Here is a 24,847-nt window from a genome sequence, read left to right as displayed (position 1 = left end):
TTCACATCGCCACAGTTGTCTTACAAAATGGCGACAGAGAAGTTTTTGTAAACAAAATAAGTGAGGTGAGGAAAAATGCATTCTGCGTCTGAGTTGGCTAACTCTAATTACACATCCCCTCATAGAATACAATACACTTCCTAATTCATGTGAGCATGCATCTCATAATAGCAAAATTTTGCCTCAGGCGGTCCAGCAATCCAGTTGTCAAGATCATCTTGTCTAGCCCTGCCCTGGCTGCATTAGATCTCTAGTCCTGCAGACTGCGTTCACTCGCCAATTTCGGGTGGATTCTTCCTGAATTAGAAAACTTGGATGTGCATGACCGAGACAATTGTAATGGTGAATGATAAAAAAGAGAACTGATACCTATTATTATAAGTCTACAATTAGTCTAGATCTAGGTCTCTAGATATAGAATCTGAAAGTGGCTATTCTCACCCGCCCGGAAGTTCTCGCAAGATCAACTCCTCCCCTCTTCTCTCTCTCTCCGTCTCTTTCTGAATACTGTCTATCGGTGTGGATGATCAAATTGACCAAAACAAAGTTAAAAAAATGATGTTAAAACACAAAAGTAAATTAATTTGGTTGTCTACAAAGATGCTACGGCTATTTAACTTTTCGAATCGAGCCGAACTACGCGGGTCGCCATTTTGTTTTGCCCGGAAATTCTCGCGCTACTCCTCTCTCTTTCTCTCTCTCTCTCCACTGCCCACAGACAAAATTGTACGCTTTTAGTAGGCTACAGTTGTAATGGAACGTTTGTTCACGGCCCAGAATTCTACAATTTTTCTGTTATCACAGTGTAGAATTCTGTGGTTTAGGGTGAACGCAAAATTTGGTGAACGCGCACCGGATGAGAATAGCCACAAGACTCGCCTGCACTATTCTCACTCCGGGTGAGAATAGAGGTGGCCATAGAATCTATCTGATGATCTATTTTTGAAGGAAATGGCTATCCTCACCCGGGATGAGAATAAAAATACGATCGACCTCTCACCCTGGGTGAGACTTGCCAGCGTTGGCTATTCTCAGCACTTCCTTACCAAAAGCTCTATTCTCACCCCGGGTGAGAATAGCGCAGGCGAGTGTGTGCGTTCACCGTTATAGCCTGGCCACCTCTATTCTCACCTGGAGTGAGAATAGTGCAGGCGAGTCTTGTGGCTATTCTCACCCGGTGTGCGTTCACCAAATTTTGCGTTCACCCTAAACCACGGAATTCTACACTGTGATAACAGAAAAATTGTAGAATTCTGGGCCGTGAACAAACGTTCCATTACAACTGTAGCCTACTAAAAGCGTACAATTTTGTCTGTGGGCAGTGGAGAGAGAGAGAAAGAGAGGAGTAGCGCGAGAATTTCCGGGCAAAACAAAATGGCGACCCGCGTAGTTCGGCTCGATTCGAAAAGTTAAATAGCCGTAGCATCTTTGTAGACAACCAAATTAATTTACCTTTGTATTTTAACATCATTTTTTAACTTTGTTTTGGTCAATTTGATCGTCCACACCGATAGACAGTATTCAGAAAGAGACAGAGAGAGAGAGAAGAGGGGAGGAGTTGATCTTGCGAGAACTTCCGGGCGGGTGAGAATAGCCACTTTTTTATAGCCTAGGCCAACCAGTGTAGCGTTCACCCTGAACCACAGAATTCTACACTGTGATAACAGAATTGTAAAATTCTGTGCCGTGAACAAACGTTCCATAACTACTGTCTAAAGCCTAAAAGCGTGCAATTTTGTTTGTGGGCAGTGGAGAGAGAGAGAAAGAGACAGAGAGGAGTAGCGTGAGAACTTCCGGGCAAAACAAAATGTTGAACCGCGGAGTTCGGCTGTATTCGAAAAGTTAAATAGCTGTAACTGTAACATCTTTGTAGACGACCAAATTAATTTACAACTTAAATGTGTTTTATCATCATTTTTTAACTTTGTACTTTGTTTAGGTCAATTTGATCGTCTACACCGATAGACAATATTCAGAAAGAGACAGAGAGAGAGAGAGAGAGGAGTAGATCTTGCGAGAACTTCCAGGCAAAACAAAATGGCAACCCGCGTAGTTCGGCTCCATTCGAAAAGTGAAATAGCCATCATCTTTGTAGACGATCAAATTAGCTTAGGCCTACTAAGCTTTTGTGCTATAACATCATTTTTTCTGTGCTTTTGAGTATTAAATTGCTACGACACCTTGGTCTGAGTTGAAGAAATTTGTCAGACCATTTCTTGAGTCGAGACCTCTACTCTCATTTTCTTTTGCAGCATGTCTTTATTTAAAATCATTACTGCATTCTTTGTTTCATCTGTACTTATAATTTCACTCATTTTAATAACATCTGTGGCTATTGTTATACTTGCCTATAAAAGTAGTACATGATGTACTTGTCTTTTCCCGAATTGTTTGGTTGCTCAACAGGGACATTGACTTTTTTTATATGAATGTATTGAATCGTGGTCGCTTCTATCATACTGGTTTTATTGTGTTTATTAGTGTCTTCTGATTATTCAACCTTTTGTTTTCTAACTTGAGGGTGTTATTTTTTCTCTCCAGAAATGTAGTTGGCCTTTTGCAGCACAGCGTTGCTCAGCCACAGAGTGAGGAGAGCTGGTTGTGAAAGCCGTTGTTACATCATGGATGTAGTTCTAGCAGTGTTGAGGCCGAAGCAAAGCCAGGCTACCCAGAGTCAGAGCTACAGGCCTCAGCTCTATGAAATCCTGCTTCTGGACAGCAAGACCCCTCAAGGGGAAAAGGTCAGATTATGATGCTGTACATTGCTTTGTATTGGTATAAAAGAACTTGGACTCTTTGTTGGGCGTACAAAAATGCAAGACTTCTTGTAGGTAGTATCAACAAGTGAATTGTTGATGGATTACTTTACATAACTGTATTCTGTGAACCCGACAGTTGTCTCGTGTCAGCGTAGATGCTTTTTTAAAAATCATTTATGAGAGCATTGACTTAATTTCATTCTTTTTAATCTTTGTAGATAAATTTTGGTACACAGAGAGCAGTTGGAAGCAAGTGAAGTCATAGATGGTGGTTTTTATAATTCTGGCTTGAATACTTATCTTTAGTTTATTATTCAAAAATTGCATTAAAGTGTTTCAGCAAAATTGGAGGTACTTTTATATTTGCTTAAGCATATGGATTGTACAGTAGTTTAATTAAAATTGTGTTTGCACTTCAGTAAGCAGCCACGTCTCACAGAAAGTTCTTTATTTGTTGACCAGGTGAAGCCAGCCAAGTACCTCCCGATGCTGCCCATGAAGACTGTGGAGGAAGAACCAAGGGAACTGGTGCTTACACAGGTCTACAGACTCACGGGCATTAAAGGTACGCTGTGTCTGACACTCTTTTGTCTTGCTACTACACTACCGATGCTGTGTTTGAGTTATTGTTAGTCTGCATGAATGATGAAATAAGTTTGGTTTCAAATAAAACCAAAGGTGTATCAGCAAAAAATAGTGAACAGAGGAGGTGGAAGACCATTGTGGCCATGTTGTCTTGGAAGCTTCATGGATGTAAGAGATAAAGATTCCAATTATAAGGCTGAAGGTAAAATTTAACCTTTTTTTGTGACAATGAGAAGACAACAATGGAACGTTTAAGCGAAAACATGTTTTTAGTTGAAACATGTGATTTAAAAATTATTTTTTTTAGTGTATGTAAGAAAAAAGTGGGAAACAATAATTTTATACTTTGTCATTGCTGTAGGTGAGAGGGCTCTGCAAGTCCAGTGGAACCAGGATGTTCCTGGGTCCTTGAGGGAATCCCTGTCTCAGTTTTGCCTCTTCTTTGTTCCGGTCAGTCTTAATGGTAGGTATGGTTTGCGCATATTGCTGTCATGTGTTTGTGTGTGTTACTGTCACAGGCTTGTCCTTTTTTGCCCTGAATCTGTCAGCAGCTGTTGTGTTGGACAGTAGGCTGACGAACGTACGGAACCCTTAGAAATGAGACAATCACAGTTATATTATTTTTCTATTTTCCATTTCTGTCGGGGGCGGGGTGGGGGGGGGGGGGGGGAGGAAGTGAGGGAGAAAGAATATAAATGTCGTGCCTGAAAAAATTAATGCCCTGCTTTCAAAATGTTCTACGCTGTGTTGTGCAGATACTGATTTACCATTCCCATTACAAGATATAAGATTTTGCCTTTGTTTACTACATATGTACCTTTTTTATCTTTTGTACTGATTTTTGTATTAATTGATTACACACTTTTTCACTTCTGTGGCTACTGAATTTATTTTAAAAGTCCCGAAAAAGCTATTTCCTTTTTTAACTATAGTAAAGATAATATACTGCTAGATGGTTCACTCTCTGAGCGATAAATGCTGCCTCTATGATGGAGGCACATTTCTAGATGTCACCACCAGTGCCACTAAAAATCTTTCCTTTCTCTTCTGAAATACAAGCCATCTTAGCTCTGTCTTTGCTTCTACCCTTTGTACACAAGATTTGTCGCTCCCTAAGAGTAGTATTAAGCATGCAAAAATAAAGAAATCGGCATCTGTATTTTTGGAAACTTGTTTTTTGTGTTTGAAATAAAATGGTGAGCTAACTAGCTTTTAGTATATATGTTTGGGCTTAAATATGGAGAAACCTATTCACTTATCAAAATTTTTTTTTTTGCTCTGATTTATAGCCAGGTTGAAGCTTATTATTATGTCAATGGTGTTATCAGTTCTATTACTCTCTGAATACTTTTATGTAATGCTAAAAAGTTATATTGTCTTGCTTGATTTGCATAAAGGTTATTACTTCCTTTTTTGTTTTGTTACCATGTGTGTGATTTGTGTATATTTAAGAGATGTGTGTCATGTCTCTTCTGTCTTGTTTTCTCAGACAAGGTGAACAAAAAGTTTGTAGAACAAGCTCAGAACACCCCAGGTTTCTACCCCTTGGAATATGTCAATGAAGCTCTAGCAAATGGATCAGTTCACTTTCCATCACCAACTCGCACTTTCTTGTCTCATTTAGAAAGGTAAGTTCTGAAAGGGGGGGGGAGGGGAAAAAAGGGAGGGAGGGATAGAGAGAGAGAGAGGGAGGGAAGGAGAGAGAGAGAGAGACAGAGAGAGAGAGAGAGAGAGAGAGAGAGAGAGAGAGAGAGAGAGAGAGAGAGAGAGAGTCCTTTCTTTACTCTATCCCATACCTGCCAACCCTACAGAAAAAAATCGGTAAATCACCGACTTTTGGGTCAAACTACCGATCCACCGATTTTGAGATGAAGCCACCGACTTCGGGATTCAGCAGGGTGACTGCCAGGCCCCGGGAATTAGAGAAAGTCAAATATTTGAAAACCAAAATCCGATAACGCCCGAAAGTTCATTTTTGCCGGTCGCGATTGTGATTCATTCGGCTCCCTCGAGAGTATGTTTCTTCACGCAGACAGGCGGCTATGGTGGCAAGCGGGTGTGATACAGACGTTTGATCGGATAATCAAGATATACTTTCACTTTCGTTACCACCCAGAAATTTGCTGGTAGTAGTTTGATAACGCAACATTAATTGTAACAAGATGCAGGCTGTGCATGGCAAACGCTGTGTCGCCTTGAAAATAAATCAATATTTGTGCTGTGCTTTCACTTGTGAAAAAAAAAAAAAGAAAAGAAAAGAAAGTTATAGTTATACAAGCGTCTTGTTGGGTTCGCCATTGTGACCGGTCAATGAACTTGCGCGTTCCATCACATTATGAGCACGGGAACTTGTAGGGGTCACCAAAGTTCATTCAAAGTCTGAGCGCTGCGTAGTATAGGACTCCAGAATGGGGGGAGGATTATTTTTTTTAAAGATACACTCGGGGGGGGGGGGGGATGAAGGCAACACCAGGGGACAAAAACTGAACTTGGAAGCAGATTTTAGTATTCTAAATTTTTGATTACCTCTAGATCTAGAAATCTCTCTGCAAAACGCGTGTTGGTGCAGGCCTTGTGTGGACTCGGGATCCGTCATACTCTTTCCTTGTAAACTCTGCAAAGACAAAAGGCCAAGGCTAGGCCTAAGTCTTCCAAGGCCCACCTTTTCTTCATTTTTTCTTCTTTGCTTCTGTTTTTTTATTTTTTTTTTTTTTTTGGGGGGGGGTGTGATTTTTTTGGTTTCATTTGTGTGTGTGTTCGTGCAGGTATGAATAGGACAGAAACTGCACCAACTACTAATAGGGTAAATGCCTCTGGTAGTTTTCATATTTGTCATTTTTTTTTCTTTGTCATTTTCTACATTTGTTTGAAGTCGCAAACACAATCATGCATATTTGATGTGGGTCAAAATAAAATATTGATAAGGGTCCCAAATTAAGTATGCGACAAGAGGTAATATAGTCTACTACAGATTTTTTAGGTCAACTACAGATTTTTGGACAAAAATTTGCGTCCAACTACAGATTTTGGCCCAGGCAATGTTGGCAGGTATGCTATCCCTACTCTTTGTATCAGTGGATGTTAGGCTGGTTGAAATCTCAATTTTTAAATGCTCTCCGTGCTTTCTTTTCCTTACTATTATTATCAATTGTATTTATTGAATTGTACTGTTAAAAAGTTTTGATCTTGATCATGACATCATTTCTGTTGTGATTATTACGGTCACTAATTTTGAGGGTTGTTTTTAATGAAATTGTTACATGTGTTGCAGCTGGCTGAGAGACAAGCACCAGCGAAGCACAGCCATCGAATGCATGTTCCGACCAAGAGCCGAGTTTCGCATCCACCTCACCGTGCACAACCCGGCGTTCATTCCCAGCCGCATCACACCAGAGGGCGAGGGGGCCAGCAGTAGTAAGGTGGCCCAGTTACCGCCCAAGATCCAGCTGACGGCCAACGAGGCCTTAGCCAAGATGTTGGCCATTGAGAAATGTGATACGGTTGTGATGAATCCTCTGTTCGGCTCCGGCCTGCCTTATAAAACTAAGGTGAAGTAGTTAATCATCATCATCATCAAATTCAAAATCTTCTACCAACTAAAAATGTTCAGCATGCTCATATGACCTTATGTAGTTGCGAGCGCCGTAAAATACTCTCCAAAAGCACTTAACATGAATTTTCCTCACTTCACCCATGTGGAAATGGGTACTCTGCAAAAATTGTTGTCAATTTCTTAAGGTTTGAGCGCTTTATCTGCTGCTTACACTGTATGCTCCCTGAAAAGTGGAGAACATTTTGTAGTGTTCTGGGGTCTGCTGGAGTAATAATTAATAATAATTGTAAAGTGCAGTTATTATTAAATTTGCATAATGATTTCTTTATACAACTGATTGTTGATTCTTTGAATGGACTGTTCATATTTATATGTCAGTATGACTAACCTAATGTGTCAGACTGAAAAAAATTCTTTGAGTCATGTAAAATGAATATGAACAGGGTAGATTTGGCCTGAAGATGAATTTTAGTATTAATTACAGCGTTACTTTTATTTTCTTTTTAGTTACACGTTTTTTTCCCCTTCTGCAGGTCAACTCCTTTGAAGTAAATGACCACTGGCTTCGTATGCCCAACTATCGCAATATAAGCATTCCTTCACCGCCGCCAAATAACCCATCGTAAGTTGTAACAGTTATTTGACCTCTGGAGACTAGCTTTCAAGACGTGTTTTTATTGCATATTTATGAAAGGATTTAACTCATTCTCTGCCCATTTTTACTACAGCTTTTCACAATTTTATCTTTGCAACTGACAGTGAACGATAGGTGGGTATGTTTGTGAAGGATTTTGAGGACTAAACGAAATAATAAATATAAAGTGTTAAACATATTTTCAAATGTAATAAAACGACGTATTCAAATATGTAAATAAAATTTTTATTTGGCAAGGGAGATAATAGATACGTGTCGGTGAACACGCACAACACAAAGGAAAAAATAAAATGACAACAAATATTCTACTTTGAGTATGAAATTGGTGGGCGTGGCCATGCTTCTTGTTTTGGTTTCACAAACACAAAAACTCCAACAAATTCAACTTTCTCTCCATTTACGACGCTACTGGTGCGATATATTTTGTCACAGGAAGTTCCCTCTATTTAGATTCATTAATGTTGAAACTAAAAATTTAGGATAAACCGTTTACGAACTAAATAAAGTTTGTCAGTTTCCTGTGCCAATATATCGCTAATGGGCGAAAATGGTGCGGCCGGGCTGCCGATATATCGGTAATGGGCAGAGAATGAGTTAACCTGTTTTGATCAAATTATATAGCAATTATATTGGACTTGAATTCATAATGTAAGATTTTATTTGTTTTTTGTTTTTCAATATACTTTAAGATTTTGTGTACGTTACTTTGCTTCTTCTTCCACTCTCCCTTTTTCCATTTTTTTGCCTCGTGCATGCAACAAAAGAAATATTTTTGAAACACTTTTTGTGTCTGGCCTTTCACATAACCATTTGTTTACTCTGTGTAATAATTGCAGGCATACACATCAACCCTTCTCCGTAGGAAAATCCAATTTGATATGTTAAACAACTTCTGAATGCACAAATGCACATCCTTGTCAAACTGTCAGTTTAAATTTCATTTTTTCAGGGCTTCCCGATGGAGAGAGAAATTCCCTCTGCATGCTTTTGCAGCTGCAGGGGATAAAGAAGAAGTAGGGATTCTGCTCAAGAAAGGGTACAGTCCCTCAGAGACAGACTCAAACTCTCTTGCACCCATTCACTACGCAGCTTGGTAAGATATAAAGTGATTTGCTGTATTTTATATTGTCAGTGATTTGATTTTCCTTTTTCCTTTTGAAGATTGTTATGGAATCATAAGTAAATTTATTCCCATTTTTATATACTGCTCTAAATACTTTGAAAACATGTACTATAAATATAGGAATGGTTTTTGATCTAGTCAAATACACAAAGAAATAAGTCAGTACATTCAAATGAATTTCTTATATTCATTTTGTAGGAATTTGAGAGTGATTTGTGTGAAAAGTATGAAAATTCTGGCTCATCGACTTGATCATGTTGGTCAGTATGAAGTAACTTTTACTGTGTTTTGATGTAATTTCATTTGTTGAATCAATTGATTGGATGTCCATCTCTTAACTGTTTAGAGGGTTCCTAGGAAGTACAGAAAGTTCCACCTAAGATCCCGGTGCTTGGAAGCCAGAAAAATATGGGATCTTAGGTGAAGTTAACCTCTACTGACTCATCTGGGGAAGTGGTCAGGGTCACAATTGATAAAATGGTCTCCCCTTATTTTGAAATAAAGCTGACATGACCCTTGGGTGGGTTTATGACATATGGTGAGAAAAGAGTGGTTAACCTTGACGACTAATCACGATGGCATGAGGCATGCCATTTTCATTTATCCAATCGTGAGTCTCAAGATCCGTATCGATCTCATTGCTCTTTCCTTTCGCCTGTCCCAAATTTATTAAGTTCCATCTCTGACTGACTTCCTTGCTCATGTCGTAACACACCACTGTGTTTTGACCACACCAGTAATGATCCAGTGTGGCTAGCAAATTTTGGCGTAAAGATGAAAGACAAATGCAATGGTCTGGGAAACAAAGCATTGACCAGGCCACAGGTATATGTGATCTCGTCTGATGTGGCCTTGCAGGCCCTACCCACCTAGTGTACTGTGTGGTGTTAGTTAAGGTGAGAGGCTGGAATGCTTTTGGGAAAACACATGCAATAACGAGTTCATGCCTCTTTGTGATCCTGTGTTGACACTGTACCTACTCATCGACATTTACTATTGAGATGTGCAACTTGTAGTACAATGATTGCAAGTTTTCGCATGTTGGTTGATCAGTTACCTTAAATCATGATCTGAAACATGGGGTCTTAGCTGAATGAGCGGGATCTTAGGGGTGACTTTCATGTAGTACAAAATAACGAGATCGTAAGTGAACAAGGATTGTGAGTGGTGAGATCTTAGGCGGAGACTACTGTATTGTCAGGGGTTGACTTTAATTGGAAGGTACCTGCTCTAAAATTAGGGAAAGTATGAAAAGGCGGGTGGCCATAATATTCAAACTTCAATTGATCAGGTATGGCTGTATCAGTGTGGTGGAACAGCTCATTAGTGCTGGCTGCTCACCCAACACGGTGGACGGAGAGAACAGCACACCTCTTCACATGGCCGCCAAGAAGGGCAATGTACAGCTGGCCCAGTGTCTGCTGCGAAGAATTGACATAGATTTGGTGAGTGCTGATTGCAACCATTGTGGAAAATGTTACTCTTTCAGAATTGGTCTCATCGGCTGTAGCAGAAGCCACAAGTCATCCTTACCTTTAATTCTTCGAATTCTTCTACAATGCTTGAGAAATATTCTCCTCTCTGGATGTATTGGTCATCGTCAGACTTTGACAGACAAACTATTATTATTATAATGATCGGAAAGATTGATGATTGTATTGACAGGTATTTGTTGCATAATTTTGATGTACTTCGTAAAAATTTAAAAACAGCTCTGACAGGAATATTTCAAATACATCCTCAGGTTGCTGCCCTGTTCTATTTTTTGTATTGTTGATTGCATGTCTTTCAACGAGTTTTTAATAGTCTTTGTGGACGTATGTTTTGACCCACTGTAATTTCTTTATTTGTAAGTTTTAAGTTATACTAGCTTTTATTGACGTTGTCTAGAGATGCGTACTGTCTAAGAATGCGTACTATTTTGATTGTTATGTGCTGTCCACGTTGTTAATTGTGTTAATAAAAGGTGATTTCATTGTAATACAGAACATTCGGGACAAAGATGGGAAACGAGCCATCGATGTTTGTTCGACTGTGCATAACCGTACCTCACGCCATGAGCAAGTTGAGCAACTGATCAAAGATGCAGCTCAGAGACCTGTAAGTGCCGAGTTTTTAATTATAGCGAGAACATTGCACCTTTTTTTGTGTGGTTGGTGCACTAGATCTGAATTGATGTTGTTTTTAGTCAGGACACAACCCTCATTTCTATACAGTTCTTGGTTCATCAGGGGAAGAAACTGTTGATTTTTTTCTGTTCTTTAGCACTTACTAACTTAACCCTATCCATACGCCCTGGGGTCATTTTGCACCCCCAGGGTTGTATTCTTCACATTTTTTAATACTTCTAGTACGAAGATCTCTTTGAAACTTTCAGTATTTCTCAAAAAATCAGTTTGACAGACTGCTATGTAAAGCGTATGGATCAGATTAACGAGTAAATTTCCTCTTTGGAAAGTGGTGGCATAGTGTTCCCCTCGTCGTATGGATACGATAGTAAAGCACGACGTACGGATAGGGTTACACAGATGGTTGAAAAGAAAAGACAAGAATAGCACATTTTTATTTTTGAGCATCCTAGCAGAAAAATGAGTGATGAACCATGATTACCGATGTTTTGTTTCAGGTCTGACACGTGATAAAGAGGAAAAAGCACCTACTATATTAATGCACGGCACACTTTTTGTGTTGTAGTTTTCAGCTGATCCATGGATATTAGAGATAAAGAAGTGTATCAAATTCGAAAGCAAGTTAGGTGAAGTGGAAGTTTGAATGTGTTTTCTGAATTAGCCAGTGCTTATTTTTTTTTTTCACTTTCGAAAAAGATTTGACATCGCTGTTGTCTCTGTAAGTGTGGTCTATATGTCCGATGATTAAATCTGAAGAAAAAAGAAGTAATGGAACATTATCTCTATGACTGAAATTGGGAAATGTTGGAGCACTTGGATACAGGAATTTTAAAATTTGTCTCTGTGTAATCTTCTGAGCTGCCATTTTATACCTGTCTTTAGCTCAGTGGATTTTGTACCCTATACATGTTATGAACTCTGTTTTTTTTGTGAAAAAATACATTTGCACTGACATACTTTTTGTTTGTTTCCTCAGAACTTATCAATTGAAGTTTTTCTCATGGACAACAGCAGCAAAAGTCTACAGCTTTCCTCTGGGTACAAAACCACTGTCCAACAGCTGAATGAGCAGATGATGAAGGTATGCACGTTCGGTAAACTAACACAAGTGAATTGCACTTAATGTAAAGGTCGTATTTCGTAGGTCAAAATTTTTAAAGTAGTATGTAAAAATTCAAGTTTTATCATGAGAACTTATGGGGTATCTCTGGCTTTGTCAATCTTTAGCAGTCACAAATTGATGTAAGAAGTTGTTGAAGTAAAAAAAGAAAAAGAAAGTCCTTCCTGCAATTAACAAAATGCTTTTTTATGCCAGAATCTTTTGAGCTTTCAGACCATGGGTATTGAACATTCTTTGGACATTATTGCATGTTAGACGGGGGGAGGGGGGGCTCTCGTGGCCTAGAGGTTAAGGTGTTGGCCTCTCATTCAAAGGTCCCGGGTTCGAATCCGGGTAACGACCGACAAATTTTCTTCTCTAAAATTGTCTCCTTTCACCTCCTTTCCTGCTCTCTAGCAATGTTCTGTTGTCTGCTTTCATTTCCACTTTCTGCCCCCACCCCCTCACCTCCTTTGCCCCCTCCTCTGGGCTCCTGACTCTTTCTGCAGCCTTTCTACTGCTACTCCTCTGCTTCTCCTTACTGCTGTCTTTCTGCCACACCCCTGATCTTTTGGTAGGAAAGATCTACTCCTAGCCTTCTCCCAAAAGGCGAAAAATCTTGGAGGGCCCGTGTGCAAGTTGCGCACGTTAAAGATCCCTTGGTGGTCTAAAATTGATAAGAGCAGGCTTCGGCCGCCACCCGCGCAAAATTCAAAATTTCCTACCAACTGAAAATATTAGGTGTGTCCCGCGCGCTCATATGACCTTATGCAGTTGTCAGCGCCGTAAAACACTTCCCCCCCCCCCCCAAAATACATGTTATAAAGAATGGCAAACCTCTGTCAGTCCCTAAGTGCTTGGTTATGTAATGTTCTTTAGAATCTTAATGTTTTTTTCTATGATTTTCTTTCCTGCAGGAATTTAACCTGCCCATGAAGTACTCCGACATCTTCACTCTTTGGATTTGTTCTAAGAGTTTAGGTAAGAAAGTGTGCTGCCCTTGGAAAGTTGTAGTGTCACTCATTCATTTCACATCTATTTTCCATTAGTTTATCGTTTACAGTCTTATTGTTTCTTATTTGAGGAACTGTGAACTGGTGACTGAATTTTCAACTTGCAATTTATTTCAAGTTTTGATATTAAACTAAAGAAACTGATGTACCAAGCCCCTCCCCCACTCTCTCAAGCACACTTCCCTTCCCCGTTCTGCAATTGTAGTGTAAACAAGCGAAAGTGAAGACTGGAAAAACACACTAGAGGCAAAATAAGAGTAAGTGAAGAACACGAAAACAGGCTGGTATGTTATTTTGTTTTCAATGTCTACCAACTTATTATTGGAATTAATTTATTTGGAATTATGGGAGTAAGGCAGTCCTCAGGTTATATATAATAGCCTTCTCCTGTTTAAGTACAGTAATGAATATGGTGGGTTATGTGGAATTTGTTCCTATTTTTCCATTCTTTGTCATTACCAACTTTCAACAGACTCCTATTGTGTGGGTGTGTATAATTGGCTTGTTGGGAGTGATATTTATTGGTCCTACTTCTTAGCTATCCATTTTTATTTCGGTCTGTTGTAATACTTTCATTCCATATTTGTATTGTCTTCAACAAAGTCAAAAGCGTCTGATGTAATGGTTTACGCTCTTCGCTGTTGCTCAAAGAAGGTATATGTGTTTGATTCTTGTTGGGAAGTTATTTTATCAGGTATCCTTGTCTGACTACAGGGATCTTGTATCTCACTCAGCCTGGATTGGCCCCAACAGACAGTTTGGAAACAACTTTCCTCCTAAATTATCTGAGTTGTGTTGGTTGGAATGCAAGCTTTGTACAATCAGCAATGTAAGATAAATATGATGTGAATTTTCAACATTCCAGAGCTGCAGCTGAAGCTTGAGCATGAGGTTGTGAAGGAGCTGCAGCAGTGGCATACACGCAGCGTGAACATGTTGACCGAGGCCCGCAACCCCTCGGAGGAGGAGCCTTCACTCAAGTGGAGGAGGAATGTCAAGGTCAGCGTGGACAAGGAGAAGCAGGTGAGAATTTTCTACATGACATCATGGTAGTAACACAATTGCCATAATAATTTTTTTTGATTTTGATAAAATCTTAAAAAAAAAAGAGTGCTTACCTTAGTCAACCGTATGACATGAGCAAATGTGAAAATGTCTCAATAACAGATTTTTTAAGAATGTGAAACAATATCCTGCTATACTGAGGGTGAGAAATGTGTAACAGGTGTTCTTACAGTACCAAAGACGAGAAACCGAAGAAAAAGACTTGGGCAATTCCGTGAAGCATGATGATCTGAAGTATAGACAACATTTTCGGAATATGCATGTGCATAATTTTGTTGTTATCCTTCTTAGAAAAGTTTAATGGAATTTCTGTAAGTATGATCCATGTCTCATTACTTAGACTTTATTTCTTTCATAAAGACTACGGGTTGAGAAGTGATGGTGACTTTTGAAAGCTGTGTTTGATAAATGAATAAAGGTTTGCACAGAGAATGAAGCCAGCCTATGAATCACACTGAAAAAGCCTTCTGTCGAACCTTTCCCCAATACAGAAATATGTGGTTCCCAATTAAGCCTCAATTCTTTTTTTTACAGGCAGTGTAATATGTTTTGTTTTAGGCGCTGTACAGTGCATCTAAGCATGTTTACTGTATTATTGTTGTGAAACCTTGGTCATCAGTACAATTGAGGCAACTGAAGTAATGTCTTACAATTGACCATTAATTTAAAAAATCGGATATGTCATGACGTTATCTTTTATCAGGTTCAACATCCAAAGGCACTAGACCTACTATTCCACGAGGCCTACTACAACTACATCAATGGCCTCTATCCGTGCAAGGACCGGGACATTGTGACCTTTGCCTCCATCATCTTTGCCATACAGCACCACGGGACTGGGAGTGTCAAGTCCGTTCTTTCCACGTGAGTCATGCTAGATTTGTGCTGGACCCACGAAATGTTTTTGCTATTGAAGGGTTAAATAAAATAAAGGGTCTGTGTCACACATTGTTTAAAACAGAGTTCCAAGAATAATGATACATGGCAGGGGAGATTATAAGACATAGAATTTGAATAAAATGACTGGGGAGCTTTAATCAGTTAGTTCCTGGGGATTTGTCCTTATGCATGTACATGCCTCCAAATTCCGTGAAAGGAGAGATAATCCCCGAAAAATATCATAGATGTTTAAAAAAAATTCCATTAAAAACATTATTTACAAAATGATGTGGTTAAAAAAGTGCAACGATGTTAGGAAAAGAGTTTTACTTCCAACGAGCCAGCCAGTTTACAGTCTCAGCTGCAGTACAGTATGGGAAAGTTATTTATTTCTCCTATTTTAGTTTTGACTACCGGGTTTTCCTTCATTACCCTTCTGTTTCGTCAAAATTAAGAATATCTAAATCCTCTAGTGATTGAAAAATATTACGCTAGACAGAAGAATTAACTTGCAACCTGTCTTTGTTTGGTTGAGATTACTTCATGTGCTGAATTTTTATGTATTTTCAAATTTTCCTTGGATTTGTCCAGCACACCCTCTATTTTGTTATACTTACTATAAATATTCACACTCACTATGTCTTGGTAAATTTCAACCATTCAAAAGCTCAAAGAAAGAACAACTGTAATTTCTCTTTTTAGCCTTGTTTTCTGTCTGTTCTGATTGGACATTCTTCTTGCCTAGACCTCATAGAAATGCTTATCACGGCAGTGTCACGCGTTCAGGGATTGAAACGCCGTGCAATGCAGATCTAGGTGTGAATCGATAGACTCAGGGCGATGCTGCTGTCAGTGTTAAATGGTTAAACCAGAGTTGTTGTCTTTAGAAATTACCCAAACTCTGTATCATGCTTATGTCCTGCTGGTTTTTTTTTTTTCTTGAAGCCACCTCAAGGGGTCTTGGAGCCTTTATTTTACTGACCCTTTCTATTCTTATCAGGTATTCGTTTTCACCAAATGGTGCTACCTTGTGAACATTATGGCTAATGATTTTTGCTGTGTATTTATTTTTAGTGCACTCTATAAATTTTCAGTGTGCTCCATTACTTTAACAGAGCTGGAATGTGCTGTGTGCTGTAAGTACGGTCGGTCTCAGACTCGCTCACAAATGCATGCATTTCTCAAAAGGATACTACCTCTGAAGTTTTTTGTTATTTTTTACTCCTAGACAGAAGTATAGGTTTAAATTTTCCAGCGTTTAAATGACAGTTATTTTGTCGATGTGCTTTTTTAGAAACTTAAAATTTGTTTTAAAACATGCTCCTGTGTTTCAGTCTAAACATGGGCCAGCTGAAGGAGATGATCCCTGCTGCCTCACTGAGGAACAACCAGCTGAGCCACTGGATCAAACAGATCTCTAAAGAGTACAACAATGTCAAGGACATTCCACAGCAGGTGAGGTGAAGGGTTGTTCTCTTCAAAAGGATGGGTTAGGTAGGACAGTGAAAGAGAGAGATTTAGAGAAGAAGTGAGTAGTTCACAAGTGCGTAAGGTCATATGAGCGTGCGGGACACATTAAACATTTTCAGTTGGTAAGAAATTTTGCTCGGGTAGTGGCTGAAGCCTACTCTTATTGATTTTGGACCACCAAGGGATCTTTAACATGTGCAACTTGCACATGTGATGTCAGAGATTTTTCCGCCCTTGTCTGAGAAGGCTAGGTGTAGATCTTTCCTTTCATAAAAACAGGGGTGTTGCTGAAAGACAGGGTAAGAAAGAACGAAGGAGTAGCAATAGAAAGGCTGCAGAAAGAGTCAGGAGCCCAGAGGAGGGAGCAAAGGAGGTGAGGAGTGGGGGCTGAAAGTGAAGACAAAAGCAGATGACAGAACATTGCTAGAAAGCAGGAAAGGAGGTGAAAGGAGACAATTTTTTTAGAGTACAACAATTTCCACGCTATCTGGATTCGAACTCGGGACCTATTGAATGAGAGGCGAACATCTTTACCCCTAGGCAACGAGAGCCCCCGGTTTTGTGTTTGTCACATAAGAGAACACAAGGAGTTTGAAGGTAGCCCTGAGAAATATAGGATAAATTTGATAAATTATGTTTTATGTATACCTCCTAGGGAAATTTGTTCCTCAGAGGTGTACATAAATACCCTAATACATCAATACATTAATGCATGAATAGTACATAATATCACAAACATAGACAATCGACACACTATTGCCGGTCGCCACTGTGCAGCACCCTGCTTTTTGAGCTAGGGTTATCATGTCTTGGTTAAGGACACACCTCCGTGCCAAGTCACCTAAACGCTGTGTCAATTGTGTTTTGAAACTGGGGCATGCCATGACTTTGCAACAGATACCTCTGAGAGGGTGCAGTCGCACTGGATATGAGAGCATGAAAAGTGAAGAGGAAAACATTGCATGCTCCCGCACGCACGCGCGTGCCTGCATGTGTGTGTTCGTGTGTGTGTGTGTGTGTGTGTGTATGTTGTACTTGTGTGTGGTGTTTTTTGTTTTACTCCCCTTTGAATGCAGTTGAGAATAATTATGAAACAGCACTTCAGGTGTATGTCCTATTCTCGTTAGTTTGTATGAGAGCTTTTAAAGCTCTGTAAACTAACTATGGTTTGTAATCTGAATCAATTCTGTGTTGTTTGCAACGTAATCCTGTACCTTACCGAGTCAACAAGGGTGCCTACTCCTTGTACCTCTGTGACTGTTTTAGGAACAACTTCTGTGAACAAGGCCCTTCCTAGGTTATTGAAGCGCCATATGCCCTATCTCTTGTCTTAAAGGAAGTATGTTTTCTATTTGTCAATGTATTTATCTATCTTTTAAGTGGTGAGTGTGGGTGGTTGGCGGATTCTCTGGTGTGGTTTACTTCTTCTTTCCTATCATACATCTATCGTCCTTATCTCCCTCCCCTTCTTCTTTTTTATGTTTGTTACTCTCTTGTAACAGCTCTAATCTTCTACCCCCCGGGGCAGTGCCACTAACTGAAGTGTCTTTAGGCCATTCCCAAAGGGGGGACATATCTCGTTCAAGCATAGTAGAATTGTAAATGGGCTGACTCATGTCACGCTCATAACTGTGCCTGATCTACAACAGGGAACTGCTGCTTTTTCTTTCCTGATCCTTACTATTGTCATTTTCCTCTACTTCTTTTGTATGTTTGTCACTCCCTTGTGACCTGCTATTTTGGGGTGCCTTGATAGTCGAAGCAGACCTTGTGCTGTTGAAGCTAGAGAGGTGAGCAGTCTAAGTCTGATTCCCTGTAAAGACTTCTCTGTTGACACCCACCCCTTGGCGCTCATATGACCATAGGCAGTTGCGAGCTCCGTAAAACCTCTACTAAAACTAAGTGGTGAGTGTGTCTGGTGTAGCTGCTCTATGTTGCGTCTTGCATATCCGTTTGTTGATAATGATATCAACAGATTGTGTTGTTTTAGTGCATATCCCGAATAGAAAGCAGACTGTATTGGCTTTACAATTTTTAATTTCTGTCTTTTCTGAGTTGTTTTTTGTTTTTGGAATTTACAAGTTCATATTTTAGAGAGTTGTTGCTCTTACGGCTTGCAGAGTTTCTTTGCCCCGGGTGACCTTTGTGATGTCTGTTTAATTTGTCAGTTATCCTCAAGAAATGTAAAGTTGCTGTTCTCTTATAACTTATCATGCTCATTTAATCTATTGCATCTCTACAGCAACTCAAGTCACACTTTCTAAGCATCTGCCAGCGTCTGATGGTCTATGGATCTGCATTCTTCACTGGCAACATCACGTCACATCAACGCAAGGTGTGTATCACTTTTTCTTCCATATGTTTATATGTGACAGTGGAATGGTAACCGACATAAGAAAATTTCAGTAACATTTACCAAATTTTGTGTAGTGCTTCTTCGAAAAGTTTTCTTATTCCTTTGTAATTTTTATTAATTTTACCTGTTTGGTGGGAATGTGGAAACTGCATTAAAAAAAAAAATCTGCTATGTGTTTCATAAAGTAGGTCTGATACAGTTGAAAGTGTTTCAAGATGGCCACCTATTGTTATGGTGAAGAGTGGTAAAAGTTGGACAGATGGACATCTTGGAAAGTGTCAGTACAATATAAAAATATGGGAAGGGGTAAAAATGGAAAGTGGTCATTTGTTCAGGTGATTGTCTTGGACATTTATTTTACTTCAAAAGATGTGTTTGTTAATCATTGTGGTAATGTGCCCGAAAGTGACTCTGGATTATGTTTCAGGTCGAATAATGGTAAACACAGATTCTTCTTTCTTTATGTACCCCCCGGGGCTGTGCCACTGACTGTAGTGTCTTTAGGCCTTTCCCAAAGGGGGGACATTTCTCGTTCATCCACAGCAGAATTGTAAATGGGCTGATTCATCTTGTCACGCTCATATCTGCCTGAACTACATCAGGGAACTGCTGCTTTTTCTTTCCTAATCCTTACTATTGTCATTTTTCTCTACTTCTTTTGTATGTTTGTCACACTCTTGTGACCCGCTATTTCCGGGGTGCCTTGATAATGGAAGCAGACTTTGTGCTGTTGAAACTAGAGAGGTGAGCAGAGTGAGTCTGATTCCCTGAAGAGACTTCTCTGTTGACACCCACCCCTTGGCGCTCATGTGACCGTATGCAGTTGCGGGGGCCGTAAATCCCTCTACTTAACTATATGACTTTCTTTATGTGGAGCATCTTGCTTTCCCTGGCTGCCTAAGACCATTCTTTTCCAGACGTGTTTGCTTTTATTAATTCAACACCACGCCTTTTGGAAAAAAAATGTACTGTGCTGTCCACTGTTGTAACCCGTTGTCTTACGTTCTAATTTTAGTGTGCTGTAAGCTTTTCAAATAATTATAAGACTTTTCATTCCTCTTGCAGTAAATTTTGTGTTTTGCCCGAAAGGGAGATTTTCCACAGTAAATCATTTTTCCTTTGTCCTCAAGAGCTATGTTTGATTATATTGTTGTATTGTTGTGAGGGATTTTTCTCCTGTCTTATTTTTTTTTTATGCTGTCTCTTTTGCTTGCTTTTTTCTAACCCCACTTATTAAACAAACTTCGTCCTTATTAACTCACAAAAAACCTGTGTGCTTTTCAGTCATCCATTCCTAGTGCCCCCTGCTTTGTCGGGGTCAATGACCTGGGCATACATATCATCAACATCCAAACTAAGGTAGGTCGGATCATGTGCAACACACATTTGGTCCACGATTCTGTATATTCATTATTTGGTTCTTTTTAGCTCTCTTTAGATTGTTTCCAAGGGGAGTTTGTTGTGCACCAAAAATATAAAGTACAGGAAACAGTCTGCCGTGGAAATGGTCTAAAGGAATATATTTTTTTTTCATTTTATAGATCTTTGACAGTATGTTTATATTACAACCCCCATGAGCATCACTCGGCAGAAGATGACAATAGATGAATAAGAACATACATGTACAGTTTGTTACAGCCTGTCTGCCATATCTGGACTGTTTTCTATGGTTTGTAATTAAGATTTTAGTAAATGTGTCACAGTGTGGAGTGCCTTTAATCAACGTTTTAAGTAAAAACCACATAGAAATGGGTTCTTAAATGGACATAAAAGGTGTTCAGCCCAAAAATCAATTTTCAATAAAAATTGCCTAACTGGGGGGGGGGGGGGGGGGAATGCCGATTTCTTCAATTTCATTATTTTTACAAGTGCCTGATTTCACTACGCTGCCTGACAAATGATCTTTGAGCAGGCTACTTTAACTTTTAGTTTCGTGGTTGTACTTAAAATACAGCAAGTCGTCATTTTCTTCCATGTCATAGTGTGTAGAAAACGGAATTATTTACCATTCTCAGCCCATTGTGATATGTGCATTAAGAAGTGTTTGTTTTTCAAGTACATGGACTCATTTGTACTTTGCTTTTGATTTCAGCAAATGGTGGAGTCATTAGAGTATGGGGAAATTGTGTGGAAACATATCTTTGAACGCTCTTTGTTAGAGGTGAGTAAGTTTGTCCAGTACTGGTATCATTGACTAATGTTTTACTTATTTATTGCTCAAGTCGTTCTAAATTTATGTGCATTTACTATGTTCTTTTTTTTTCATATGCTTGTACACTTTTGTGTGTCTTATGTTTGATAGTGAAATTAGACTGTTTTTAACAGACTGATTGCTCAACCTCTGATATTAGGCAGCTAGAGGTACAGTTAGTTTGTTTTTATTTGTAACTTAAAAAGGTTCTTAAACTTGAAATCAATGCTTGTTGTGTAACGGTTAGGCACTTTACTGTCGCATGCAGGAGGACCGAGTTTGAATCCAGAGTGGGGAGAAATTTTTATCACGTGTCTCGGTCTTTCCACTGGGATGGTGTGTTGTATCACTTTCAGCCCGGATTGTCCCTGACCGGCTGGGTTGGACACCCACCTCCTAAATGATCTAAATTGTGTCGATAGGGGTGTAAAATCATGTACATTATTAAATCAGACAGTTGAAGTCAGCGCTACACCTAGAAGTTGCTAACATTTCAATTGTGTGGTGTTTTTGTTCTTGTGTTTCAGGTAACTTTGATCAAGCCCGAGTCTCGAGATGGCCGCAGTCCACGGGGACTAGCCTCCAGGGGCGTCTATGAGATACGAACCCGTCAGGCGGGGCTCATAGATCATCTGATGCAACAGCTGAAGCGCATGCATGGGGACAATGTGGTCAGATGAACGGGGCTTGCAGGTTGTGAACAAGATGTAGTGGACCCTTCGTGTCTAAATGTGTGTGTGTAGGACTCGTATTGTTGAAGTGCAAAGATACATTGCCACTGATGTGTGCTGGATAAATTTTCTGTGGGATCCAGAAGTGGCTTGTGAATGGTTGCCGAGTGCTCTACTCTTTTCAAGTCAGTCAAGTCCACTTGGAGAGGAGCTATGAGGCCTTCCATTCGTAATAACAAACTGTTGGAAGTGGTGTAAAATAATGTGCTATATGACAGAACTAGGCTCAGCCTCCATAGATCTGTCTTCATGATGTTTTTATGCAGTGAAAATATTTCCTGAGAAGTACTTACTGTTTTCAATATATATTGTTTGACTGTACTACTTTTTCTAAATGCCAAAAAGTTTGGAATTTTCAGCAGATATCTAATGACTTTGGATACATTATGTGGGCGGGTACATGATATGGATTTTGTGGTTTGTCCTACTTGCATGGGATAATGCTCTGGGGACATGTGTTCTTTAAAATAATGAGTGACGTTAGCCCATGGTATAACTCTAGTTACAGAATAACTGCAGTTGATTGATGGTGAGCTTTGTCCAAATCAGTGTCCTATTTTGGAAATGAGAATAAACCAAAAAAGATTATAAATGACTGCTTATATGGAGAATTTAGCATGAAGGAAGAACTTACTATACTTTATTATATCTTGGACTGACTAGGATTTAACCGAAAGAAAAAGTGCATGATAGTGCTTGGTTGTTTGTGTCTGTTGGTTGGTAGAAAGTGAAAGGGACTGGGAGGGAGTTTCTTTTCTGAACTAAAATACACCCACTGTCTTTTATTTTGTCTTTCAGATGGGTATTTTTGACTTTTGCATCATGACATACCCCTTTCCTTACCTAATAAAATGTTAACAGGGCTGTTACTCTGGTTTGTAGTGCTCCTTATGGCACAGAAGGAATAATTGTATGGAAGCTTTTTGTCGCTACTTCATGTCATATCAAAATTTTCACTCCAGAGGGATGAAACGTCCCAAGTTCTTCTATTTGCTTGCAAAGGGCTCATCTGGTACTCATATAGAGGCTTTGTATAGAAGAGAGGCTAGTTTAATCTCAAATTATGTGATGGGTCTTGTCATCAGCATATATATATATGTGTCATGACGTGGTGGAGTTGGGTGCTCGTCAGTTTTTGGGTATGTCGAGTAATTGGCATCATCTTAAATATTGTTTACAGGTCTGTCTTCCGATGAAAAGATACTCATCTACCTTGAATAGATATGGAGATACTTGTGATTAAAGGAGCTGGGGATCGCCTTGTTTCAAAAGTTAAATTAGCAAGAAAATGGCGGCCAAATTTTGGCCAGAGTTTGAGTGTCCTTGAAAATTGCAAATTTGCTTTTTTCTTGTGCCTTTGATTAATGCTTTTCCAGTAAAGTCCACATAGAAATGTGTTTTTTAAATGGACATGAAAGGTGTTTAGCCAAAACCCAAAAATTAAAAATAAACGAAAACTGCCGAAAGGTTAGAAAAATGGTGGTTTCTTTGATTTAATTATATTATTTTGAGGAGAGCCTAATTTCACCACGTTGCCTCACATATATATCTATATATATATATAATGTACATATGGTGCTTGGAGGGTAATGTGGGAGCTCCTCTCCTACTCGGAAGGTTTGAATTGTAATTTGAATTGTAATATAGTCCTGGGCTCGCAATGTTTACAGTTATGTCATTGGTTTATTTTTCACTGTGTTTTTTTTAATTGTCAAACTTTATAAAGCGAAATGTGATTACCATAAAGGCCTGATAAATAAATGTATGGAATATACTCACTTGCATATATTCACCTTTTGCAAGGTGTTGTGGATATGAGGGTTATGTGTGAATGCAGTGCTTGTGACTGGTTGAGATGGTGAGGATGCATGTCGTCAAATACATTAGAAATACATTAGAAATACATTAAAAGTACATTGCATTAGTTCACGAGAGACTCTGCCTGGGATGACGCTTGAGGAAATTTGCTGTTCGTTTTCTTAAGCCTCAATCTCATCATGTTGTGATAAAGGATCTGTTTACGGTTCTGGGACTACTTCAAGTAAAACATTTTCCGAGACACTTAATGCATTGCTGCATCAAGAAGATGACTTTTTATTATTTTTAAAAACGCAATCTCAATGTAGGCCTATCATGCTAAAATTTCTGGAACTATGTTGTTTTAGTGTTGACCGACTTATGAACTTGTACGTGTTATGTGTTTGCATGTCGACTTTGAAACTGTTTTTAGAAATAAAAAAAAGTGTCATAATGATTAAGTTCCAACAGATATGCATTAACTCTGTCTGCCATGTGCCTTACACACACATTTTGTGTGATTTCATTATTTTTGTTTCTTGTCTGGTTACCTGTTCGAATAATGAGTTTTGATCCTATGGATACTTTAGGTATCAATATGTATAAGTTATGGTCCTTGCCTCTGTAGGTTATGGTGTAATATTTTGTTTAGAATGTAGGGGCCTGTACGTAAGACTGACAAGTTTTATTGTTGACTTAATAATCGTTTGACTTGTTTTAAAGAAAAATTGTTTATGTCAGTTTGATATTTCTTTTTATAACTGATGGGTAAAGATGCACAACTTTCTTTGTCGAGAAAAGCATTTGTTGTGTTGATGTAGTTTGTGGAGATTAGATTGTTCTAGTAATTTGAAATGTGTTTCTATCAGCAAATTGGTTTAGTGTATGGTAGAAAAAATATGCAGTGCTAAAAGTTCTGGTTGGTGTGTGTTCATATTATGATATTTGTGTGCGTGCGTGTGCGTACACCTTGTTTTTGTACACGTGTGTGTGTGAATGTAAATGAGTTTTTTTCAATAAGTGTGTATGTGAGAGTGAGTGAGAGAGAGAGAGAGCGAGAGAGAGAGAGCGAGAGAGAGAGAGCGAGAGAGAGAGAGAGAGAGAGAGAGAGAGAGAGAGAGAGAGAGAGAGAGAGAGAGAGAGAGACAGACAGAGAGAAAGAGAGAGAGAGAGAGAGAGAGAGAGAGAGAGTTTGCGTGTGTGTGTGTATATGCTTGCACGTGTGCGTGTGGGTGCGTGCGAGCGAGCTAGCATGCCTCAAAGTGTGGGTAGTTTTGTATATAGACTTCAATGTTTTTAAATTGCGTGAGCGAGGGCACATGCATTCTTTTAATGAACTATGAAATATTGAAATTGTGGTGAGTTTCATTTTCCATAATATTCTCAGATCTCACTCATGCGCTCTTCATGATATGATATAAGATAAGATAAGATACATCTTT

The 24,847-nt window shown here is 39.1% G+C and overlaps 1 protein-coding gene across 1 annotated transcript; it reads left to right on the top strand.

Moving 5' to 3' along the window:
* Nucleotides 1-24,449, top strand: LOC101853516 (krev interaction trapped protein 1). Its single transcript, XM_005090513.3, has 19 exons — nt 1-65; nt 2,542-2,741; nt 3,222-3,324; nt 3,706-3,807; nt 4,834-4,972; nt 6,616-6,892; nt 7,431-7,519; nt 8,502-8,645; nt 9,967-10,120; nt 10,662-10,775; nt 11,781-11,885; nt 12,821-12,884; nt 13,782-13,939; nt 14,685-14,845; nt 16,195-16,315; nt 18,573-18,665; nt 19,971-20,045; nt 20,779-20,847; nt 21,405-24,449. The coding sequence occupies exons 2-19, from the start codon at nt 2,622-2,624 to the stop codon at nt 21,555-21,557; spliced, it is 2,241 nt and encodes a 746-aa protein (XP_005090570.1). The 5' UTR covers nt 1-65; nt 2,542-2,621; the 3' UTR covers nt 21,558-24,449.
* Nucleotides 24,450-24,847: the final 398 nt, after the last annotated feature.

This window comes from Aplysia californica, unplaced genomic scaffold, assembly GCF_000002075.1.
Source record: "Aplysia californica isolate F4 #8 unplaced genomic scaffold, AplCal3.0 scaffold00018, whole genome shotgun sequence".
NCBI classification, from domain to species: domain Eukaryota; kingdom Metazoa; phylum Mollusca; class Gastropoda; order Aplysiida; family Aplysiidae; genus Aplysia; species Aplysia californica.
Note: the sequence above shows the minus strand (reverse complement) of the source record. Positions and strands in the feature narration are given on the sequence as shown.

Bases quoted from the DNA above. Each gene is read 5' to 3' on its own strand.
- LOC101853516 (XM_005090513.3), top strand. From the start codon at position 2,622: ATGGATGTAGTTCTAGCAGTGTTGAGGCCGAAGCAAAGCCAGGCTACC. The intron at 3,325-3,705 runs GTACGCTGTGTC...TCATTGCTGTAG, and splicing joins CAGACTCACGGGCATTAAAG to GTGAGAGGGCTCTGCAAGTC. The intron at 14,846-16,194 runs GTGAGTCATGCT...CCTGTGTTTCAG, and splicing joins GTCAAGTCCGTTCTTTCCAC to TCTAAACATGGGCCAGCTGA.